At 32.1% G+C, this 10,212-nt stretch overlaps 2 protein-coding genes and 1 long non-coding RNA gene across 3 annotated transcripts in view; 1 reads left to right on the forward strand and 2 right to left on the reverse strand.

Moving 5' to 3' along the window:
- Nucleotides 1-6: 6 nt before the first annotated feature.
- LOC108774942 (ATP-binding cassette sub-family A member 17) lies at nt 7-5,783 on the reverse strand (the record flags this gene model as incomplete). The annotated part of the gene is made up of 16 exons (XM_018541194.1): nt 5,439-5,783; nt 5,059-5,351; nt 4,739-4,897; nt 4,424-4,664; nt 4,188-4,355; nt 3,441-3,628; nt 2,670-2,831; nt 2,494-2,602; nt 2,265-2,419; nt 2,016-2,177; nt 1,857-1,928; nt 1,628-1,766; nt 1,116-1,353; nt 885-1,044; nt 530-743; nt 7-440 (listed from the first exon to the last, which is right to left on the reverse strand). Coding segments are annotated over exons 1-16 (3,210 nt in total), but the record flags the coding sequence as incomplete, so codon positions are not given.
- Nucleotides 5,784-5,956: 173 nt separating this feature from the next.
- LOC108774986 (uncharacterized) lies at nt 5,957-6,859 on the reverse strand. Its single transcript, XR_001940745.1, has 3 exons — nt 6,742-6,859; nt 6,543-6,646; nt 5,957-6,082 (listed from the first exon to the last, which is right to left on the reverse strand). It is a non-coding gene; the product is annotated as an uncharacterized LOC108774986 (long non-coding RNA).
- A 1,237-nt stretch (nt 6,860-8,096) lies between these two features.
- The window catches only part of LOC108774920 (RCC1 and BTB domain-containing protein 2), a 23,660-nt gene continuing 21,544 nt past the window's right edge, over nt 8,097-10,212 (forward strand). Inside the window, exon 1 of the mRNA XM_018541165.1 lies at nt 8,097-8,146. Coding sequence (XP_018396667.1) covers nt 8,097-8,146 — 50 coding nt within the window. The remainder of the gene's footprint in view (nt 8,147-10,212) is intronic.

Below are 10,212 nucleotides of genomic sequence, written 5' to 3' on the forward strand. Positions count from 1 at the left end.
TATTGTAAATATCAGAAAATCAAAAGCGAACATTGTACCCCAGTATGATAGAGAAGTGACACCAGTCATACGTTGGAGTTGCTTAACTTTCGTTGTGGTTTCTTGAAAAGGATGCATTACAAAAAGTGACATAGTAGGAAATAAAAACATGCAGAATAGCAAAACACGCGACATCGAATCTGCTTCGGGCAATTGTAATTGAGTTGAAAATATCGAATTCGGTAATTGTTGCCTGGACGCAGTAATGGAGTATTCATCGCCAGCGATAGCTTTAATAAACGAATTACTTAACAGATTCACTGTTAATGGCACGCTGTGAATTGCTATGCCGGAATAAAAACCGTTAGCCCATGTGTTATTTTCAGTGATATTAAATTCGGCGGATACGATAAGATTGTTTCGGTACTCCGCAAGATTCTTCATAGAAGAATTCAAAAGAGCTAAAAGAAATAATATATTAAAAAATTATCATTCAGATAAATCTATTACCATGCTTGGCACAAAATTATATAATAATATGATACACTACCGCTTGTAACATTTATATCTGACGCTACACGCTCTGCTTCGCCCACATTCTGAACAATATCTCTATATTTCTGAGCAATTTGTTCGTTGTTTGATGAATATAAAGCTTTGGGATATCTGTACATATCAAGCTTTAATGGAACGATATCAGTGGAATCGGTTGGTAAGCTGTAACTCAAGGCCATTAGAAGCACCGAAAAGATAGGAAGAATTAGCTGAAAATATTAAGATATGTTAATAAAAGAAACTTTTCAATTTTAAAGTATTAAGAAGTACACACACAAAGAATATCATTAAGATATGTTTAATAATCTTTGTACTAGTGAAGAGCATATATTAAGGAGAGAAATACATACAATCGTCAGCAGGATAGCTAGATTCTTTCTCGTGTATGTAAATTTCTTGCAAAATAATGCCGATATTGTTTGCACGGATAGTTCAGTGCCTGTAACTTTTTGTAATGGTGCTGTAAATAATTCATTAAGATGTGTTCCACTATCTTCACTTCTCACAATCCTACAATCAATAATAAAGTAAGGAAATAATAATAATAAAATAAGGACATAAACATATTTTAATAAACATACTTTAAAAATACTTGTTCCAAAGTAATCAATGACACACTTATTCCAGTGACGCCTAATTCTTTCTTCTCGCTTTCTACTTTGTCCAGTGATTGTGGTAAAGAATCAGTATATGGAACATTTAAAACGATCTTTTCACTATCAACGCTAAGTTGTTGTGTTCTTGCATCAAATTTATTTATGACTTTTTCGGGAACACACCAAGATTTTGTCGACAATGTAACTTCGATATGTCCATGACCTAAAACAGAAAAGTTAATTTAGAAAACAATTACTTTAATTAAGGTAAACGTTCCAGTGATTCAACATGTATCTATATTCGGATATTTACATAAAATACACATTATTTCTTTATATTATTATTAATTTCGAATAATTTTTAACTCGAATTTTTAAATATAATATTATAATTTAATCTTTCAATACAATTAAATTATAACCGAACATAGGGCGATGTTTAGTTAGTGAGACGTTCACTATATCTTGTTTAAATATCAGTAAGAATATTATCATACCATACTGTTTCTTCAAAAACATTGCAGTGCCATAACTTCTAAGACGACCGGTATGCATTATTGCGATTCTATCACCAAGTATATCAGCCTCTTCCATATTATGTGTACTAATTAATATTGTTTTCTCTCCTCTAAGTTTCTATATAAAAGAATAATAATATTAAATATGTAACATAATGTAATATATCTATATGCATAACTTTAAAAATTGAATTAAATTTTTGTTTACCAATATAATATCCCATGTATCTCTTCTAGTTTCAGGATCCATTCCTGATGTTGGCTCATCCAAAATTATGATCTAAATACAAATTTATTTTAGATTAAATAACATTATATAATTATAATGTATCATTTTTTTTCATTGTATCTCTATTTCAAAACTTACGCTAGCATCGCCAATAAGAGCCATTCCGAGACATAGTCTTCTTTGTTGACCACCAGAAAGTTTGCTAGGTAGAAAATCTTTCTTTTCGGAAAGCTTCAACTTAACAAGCAAATTATGAACATCTTTTTTAATTTCATTTCTGGTTTTATTTTTAGCTTTCAACTGCCATAAATAAAAATATATATAGACAATTAATATGTTATTGCACAATTGCTTTTAGTCTATAAAATTTATCGTTATTATCCTCACCAAGCCAAAGAATTCTATTTGTTCAAATACATTTAAATCTGGAAAAACCATATTTTCTTGAGGACATAGCCCCAAATCATTTATAATACTATTTAAGTGCTTTCTTATATTTTTGCCATTTATAAAGACTTTCCCTTCTGTTTCACTGGTCACACCTATTGAACATAAATATAGTAAGAGTATCTCCCATAAGATAACTCATTAACTGTCTCCCAATACAAAGTAATACCTGTTAATATAGACATAAGTGTAGTTTTGCCTGCTCCATTATGTCCAAGTAAAGCAGTAATTTGTCCTTTGTAAAAGTCCACCGATACTCCTCTTAGGGCATGGACTTTCTAAAATATAATAACATGACAGTATTTAAATATAACAAAATGTAAAATTCCTTTTATATAAACTTACAGATTTTCGTAACCAGCTTGTTGTATAAGACTTTTTAAGATCACGTATTTGTATTCCAGGTGTAAGTGCACCACCTAACACTGGCTCAAAGTCTTCATTAGTCTTGTCGTAATCAAATCCAGTAGCTTCATCATCAAGAGATACTTTGTTCTTTTTGATGCACTAAAATATAATAGCATAAAAATTATATCTCACATACATACACATACCATTTTTCTTCAATATTAGATCTATGCATAAGTTCATAAATTTTTAATAAATCGCGATGAGTCTGCAGTTTAATCGACTTACAGTCGACTGATTCATGCTAAGCATTTCTGGGAAATCTTGCATCTCAGCTGAGTTTTCGTCAAGCAGGGCATGCAGCTCTACATTATTAATATCTTTAGCACGACATGATCTCAGTCGAATGTTAATATTAGTATTGCGATCAGTACTCTGGAAGCATTTGTATGATTTTTTACATATCCTTATTGACGCATCCTTATTATGTGTGTTGTACAAAAGTTTTTTGGCTTCTGCAGTCTTTTTTTTATTAAAAAAAGGAAACATGCAGCAAAAGCAAAATTTGTCAGAGTTCATCTAAAACGAAGGTAAAACAACTAAACAAATAAAATTCACAAAAATTTCCTACGCCAAGTAGATGCTGGACAAGTTACGTACATAAAAGGAAAAGCGTATGCGCAGTTCTTAAGATTATCAGTACGCGAATTTGACTGTACAAACTTATGCACAGATTTAATACTATTTATAATTTTCGCATAAACTTGCCTTTAAAAAATATAATGGATCCTTTCGAACTCCATATTTACCGGGCAGTACAGCATTTACATATACGGCAAGTGTAAAATGTATCACAGCACCCAAGATTGAAAAGAGAAATATAAAACCTGGACTTCCTAAGATACCATATTCTATCTCTCCAGGGATAAAAAGATTATACCATTGAATACCAACCACTAAAAGAAAAAAATAAAACAATACATACTATCCTTAAAATTTAACATGCACACAATCCTTTAAAGCTTTTTTAATGAATTAATACAGAAAGTGGTTCTCTCAAATATAAATGAGACTTTTTTATGTAAATCAACGTGCTTACATTGATTATAACAAGCAAGGGTGTCTGTTCACATTCTACATAGTGGACTTGCAGCAGTTGTTGTTTCTGCAGTTGGTGTTACAATATCCGAACAAATAGTACTAAATGCTGTTGCACATTTGCGTCTTCTCCAAACTATTCATATAGTTTATGTAAAATTTCGACTGTTTTAACATTTTTGTTTACAAAAAAACTTGATTGAACGTATTATAATGTACGCATTTTATTTGTTCGGATATCACAACTACTTCAAAACTAATTGCCACGAGTACACAATTAGAGGGTGAACAGACACACTCATCTGTTACTTAGTATACGTTTATTAATATTGATTTATATTCACAAATGTTTATTCATATTTGAAGATTTGAACCACTCTTATAATTAATATAAATACGTTAACAATAATTGCTTACATTTGCTTTCATGAGCATTTGATTCTTGAAGAAATCTATGAAGCATAATGTTTGGAAATATTATACCAAAATACGGTATAACGCCGAAAATTTCTCGCCTTACCATATTTTGATGGAGCGAAATTGCTGCCATGTAAATGATAGCTAAGACAATTGTCACAAATCGTGCTGTAAAAAGATATTAAGAATATAATTTATGTACACTTCAAATAATTTATTTTACAAACAAATATTACGTTTTGAGAAATATGCTGCAATATGCATGCCAAATGTTATAAGATGAGCAATATGTGTGGTAAATAAGAGCCAAAATATAAATCCATTTCCATATTCCAAAAAGGCCTCAACATTATCGGAAAAAGTATTCTTAAATAATATGATTGTTGGTATTATATAAATAATGCTCATTAATATTCCTGTAATTAACCAGCTAAATAAATTGTAGACCAATTTGACTCCATTCATTGCCATTAAAATCTAAAAATAACAAAACAAATAAATATTTTTTCGTGATTAAAAATATATGAAAAATATGATGGAAGAATACTAACATTTATGCCAATAAACTTTTCTTTCGATGAATAGTTGGTTTCCACACAAAGTATAATCACAAAAATTGTAACACCAAATGAAACAATTATCATACGAAATACTGTATCCACCGCATCTATTTTGACATATGGTGGATAAGGCATTCTTTGTATTGACATCTGAAAGATAACATCACAAAATGATAATCTTGTCATATCACAATCATATATTATCCTATCTGTTCCTACATATATGTAAATATTCAAATTTTGAAAATATTTTGATAATAAAAATTTATTGTTAAAATATATACTTATATATTTCTTTTTTAACATAATACCTTTATGTTAGAATCTGGTGCTACTTGTTTTATAAGTGTTTCGTCCAAACAGATCTGAACTTGGATAAATGGCATCATTTCAAAATACATCGAAGATGATGCACTCATACGTTCAACTGATAGGCTTTGATACAAAGAGTATGGAACCTTCCATGAATGTCTCAGTTTATACTGTATGGTAGGCTGATCATATTGTTTAAAAACAATAGCCATAGCAGAAAGTATTGGATTTTGTGCTTGAGACCGTGTATAAACATTTATTATTTCAGATTCATTAGCAAAACCCTTCATATCTACATAAAAATAAAAAAGGTATTATTTTAATGTCATATAAATTATTAAAAAACACTTTAATCTCTCAATCACCATTTTATACTTACTTCCAGGCAGGAGATGAAGACATTGTCTAACGGATTCCATGATATTATCTGTATATGCATTTTTTGGTGCATAATATACTTTATTTAAAGCATTATCAATCCTTTGCATTAATTCATCTTGTGTATATATAGGATAATGTGTGCTGACGTTTACTACAACAGGGGGCTGTACGCTGAAATCTCTCACAGCTTGCAGTAACGCAAATATTGCAATAGGTACTAAAGCTTGTAAGAAAATCATCATACGCCAATGCCTTTTGCGTACTATCAAATTTTTGTACATTAACAAACCAAATATTTTCCATCCACTAGCCATTTTTATATCTTGATGTATTTCAACTTTATTTCAATATGAAAAAGGTTTATTGGTGGACTATATATAAATATCTACAAAAAAATAGTGTATGCACTACTTTGCCATTGAAAGTACACGAAGAATCTTGAATAAATTATTAGAATTGACATATATGTTGGCTTCAACTTAAAGCATATATCTCATATGTGAACTATATTGGTCATCAAAATGTGGAAATCTATTTATAATGTAGAAGTTTTTGCGACTTCATATAAAAAGATGTAACTTATTCTTTCTTCCTTAAATATTAAGTTGGTTTCCGAGGTACTGTTGTCATAGCAAATTTTACCTAAACAATCATAACTTATCAGTCATGAGTCATAGTATAAGTCAAGTAAAGATATATAGAACATATGCATAATAAAAAGTCATGTTATATATTTACTTTAATAATTATTAATTTAACTCCAATTTAACTTCAATCTAACTTTAATAATTATCAATACTACTGTACAACAAAGATTATTTAGCAGTTTTTAAATTATAGATAAGATCAAATAGTTTGATGTCATATCAAATATTGATACTACATAAGAAAATATGTAAAGAATTTATAGAAAATGTGAAAAACTTATGGTCAACAAGATAATTGATAAAAACAAAAGCCTACTCGTACCGTCTCTTTAAAAAATTTAACTTTCGTCAGTTTCCAAATTAACATGACACTTCACTGCGTTTATTTGGACATGACAAAAATAGAAATATATATCTCACTAAATCGTATACTCAATTTAATATTTTCAACATACTTGCCTATGCCAACTGTACGTTGTTAGATGTTGCCTCAAAGTGAACTTGCAATTTAGATAGCACATGAGAATCGACACACGCTCATTTGTTCAATTTCCACGTCCTTATCACATGCAAAAAAAACAGAGAACGTAATTGAAGCTATTACATGTAGTACATACGGTAATTATTTGACAGTATGCAAAAAAATGTACTCACGAAAGCCGTTTTCACATAATTTTCAAATAGTATTCCTTGGAAACATTCAATAGCGAGGTCGCACGCCTTATAAAGCTTCATCTTATCACGTTATCAAAAACAATAACGATAATTTTGCGACGCGTTCTACTTAACACTTAATTACAACGCGTCGCATAACATCGATAACGTTGGATAACGTGTGCCAACACTCGACGTCATACCATCATACCACGTCATATTAAGGAACTGTACGAAACTGCTCAATTGTTCAACACTCACTCACTGCATATATGTAATACTCCACATATATATGACTCACTGTTCAATTACTTACTATGAAAAATGCGGGTAGAGGAGCGATAACGTATCATATAGAGGGAAAACTATACGTAACATTATAGACCTATTATTCTATTATATTAGAGAGGTTATATTCACGGCAGTGTGTATGCTGTATGCAATAATCAAGTCTACAGTACACGTAACGTGAACTATAGATCTTTACTCGTAAGCCGATGAATAACGGAATCCATACTCCATGTCCATAGGCTTGTACAGCCTTTCGGCTTTCATTCCTATGCCTGCTATTAGGTCACCGATGAGATTACTAGGGCTACTTTCCAAAACGTCCTGTCTGAGGAAGATTTTATTCTATATGTATAGTATGTGTTACGTATACTATATATTTCGAGTAAAATCTTCGGAGAGGATGCTTAGGGTGCGTTCCACTTGACGTTCGCAACTATCGCGTGTATCATCTCATCCTTATTTAATATTCGATTACAAGAAGGACAAAATGATACTCGCGAACGTTAAGTGGAACGCACCGTTAGTATGCTTTCCTTTTAGAAGACACACTCGACACAAACGTCATTCTATCTTTATCATTCGTTGAATGTCAAGAAGGATAGAACGACGTTTGTGTCGAGTGTGTCCTCTAAAAGAAAAACATACTTACTTTAGAATGTAGCCTAGATATATTTCCCATTTACATCCGTCTCTGCTAACTTTTAGTTCTGAAAATTAAAAAAAGATGTATAAATTGTATAATGTGTGCGTGTGTATATAAAGATGAATCAAAATTAATTAATCTATATTGATAGAAACGAGCAGTGGGTACCTTCTATTTAGTGGCATTCTTTAATTAATGGCTCCCGCCTCCAGTTAATGAATAGGAGGACGATAAGGCTATTTAAGTGGCATAAGTGAACACAAATGTCTTCGTTTTTACATTCCATCCGTGACAGATGAGAAGCAAAGACCAGACAAAGACAGAACGATATTTGTGAATGGGTGAGTTCAAGTCGGCAAAGCGGCTAGGTATGTACTTGCCGAGCGATCGAATATGGGGTGCGGTCATTGACATTTAGAGAATGGGAGAATGGACCGCTGATGGTAGTGGTGGGGTAGAAAGACGAGTAGAGTGAGAGCAGAAATAATGATCAGAGATGATCAGAGAGAATCAAGGGAGAGTGGAGCGGATAGTGTTCTCTCTTCTGATTGGTTCCGCCATTTATAGTTCACTTCCGCAAATGTGCATGTATTAAAGTGAGATACTCATAGAACAGGCTGACCGATGTGACGGCTGGTGACAGCTTTTGTCAACTATAACGCTTAATATCTCGGTCTATAAATGGCAACTTCCGGTGCATCCGCTCCATTCTCCCTTGATTCTCTCTGAATATGATCGTTCTTTCTCTGTTTACTGATAACTACTGATTACTATTGGTTGTTGTTAATCCAACAACCAATCAGGCTTCAGTAAACAGAGAAAGAGCGATCATATTATTTCTGCCTCTCACTCTACTCGTCTTTCTATCCCTACCACTACCATCAGCGGTCTAATCTAGATGTCGTTGGTTGAATCTATAAGCAACAATTATGTTTATTTGCTCAGCGAGCAGGCTAGCCGCTTCGTCAACTTGAACCAATGGGCACGTTCAAGTTATTACTTACACCCATGAAGTAAGAATACTTACACCAATCATATTCGATCGCTTGGTAAAGCATACCTAGCCACTTTGTCGTCTTGAACTCACTCATTCTATCTTTTTTTAGCAAACCAATAAAAGAAAGAGTAATAATCTGCAATCTGCAATTTCTATTTGTCGTTTGCAAGGCTCACGGAATCATTTCATCCTTGTTATTTATTAAATGTCAAACGAAGCTAATAGCAGAGAGAAGCCTTGAGAGCGGCCATGCCCGGGATTTAGCCCGGATCCTCATACGGGCAACAGCGCTTTAACACCAAACGCTGATTGGTGAAAAACCGGTGGCGAGGGTAAAATTTACCCCCATAACCCGTTTTTCACCAATCAGCGTCCGGTGTCAAAGCGCTGTTGTCCGTATGAGGATCCGGGTGTCCGGGCTTAGCTGCAACTTAATTTTGAAGCGCCTCTATGTCCACAAAACGTGGACATTGAACTATGTAGCCAAGTCCACGATTGTGTCGGTAATGTCCATGATTTTTTGGTTCGAATCTTCCCTAAGTCCATTATTATCGATCCGTTAGACAAATAAAGACAGACAATCAATCGATTGTCGTTTGCTCACCCCCTTAATTTAAAAGATACAAGAAAATTAAGTTTTGGTATCGAATTAAAAAAAAGATTTTTTTCTTCATGCATTCGTTTGCTCATCGTTAGTTTGCTCATAAATCTTTTGAACTAAGGGTGAGCAAACGAAAATTCCAATTGAGAATTCGTGAATAAACGATCAGCAAACAAATGCATGAAGAAAAGAATCGATCTTATAATACTGGGAGGCCAGCTTCACACGGGTGAAGAGCGAACAGTCACCGCTCATCTCACCATGGCTCGTGTAGATAGGTACAGCTCTGTACCTTAGCTCTACTGGTCATTTCTTTTTGAAACGTATTCGTAATAAATATTAAATAATATGAAATGTTGTTCCTAAGATTTCAAAAACTCAAAATATTAAATTAGAAATATAAATCAGAAAATTTTTTTTTTTTAAATAAATAATATTAAATAACTGCACAATCTTTTTTTTATTTAAATAATTCAAACACACACAGAGAGAGTGAGAGAGAGAGAGAGAGAGAGAGGGAGGGAGGAAAAGAGAGAATTTAAAATACATATTTTAAATAAAATCGTTTTAAATACCGACCAACCGCTGACTGACACATTTAAAATAGAAATTATAAAATAAGTTTTGGAAACTTACAATAATAAAGTTTAAATAATCCTTTAATCTCTTTTAATAAGAATATGTATTTTTTAAATAACTTTGTCTTTTTAAATAGGATCGAACCCTGTATATTAGTATGAAATAGTTTGACGTTATATTACTTGAAATAAACTAAAATTCAATTAGTATTTTGTCGCGGAATTAATATAAAATAATTTCTTACATTGATTTTTTTCAAAACCATCAGCAATTTAGTGGCATAAGTCATTTGATGTGATATCGTAATTATATCGTACGTGGTACTGCATATCGAAGAATATATTCTACACTTTTTACTTT

Source organism: Cyphomyrmex costatus, unplaced genomic scaffold (assembly GCF_001594065.2).
Source record: "Cyphomyrmex costatus isolate MS0001 unplaced genomic scaffold, Ccosl1.0 scaffold1055, whole genome shotgun sequence".
NCBI lineage: Eukaryota > Metazoa > Arthropoda > Insecta > Hymenoptera > Formicidae > Cyphomyrmex > Cyphomyrmex costatus.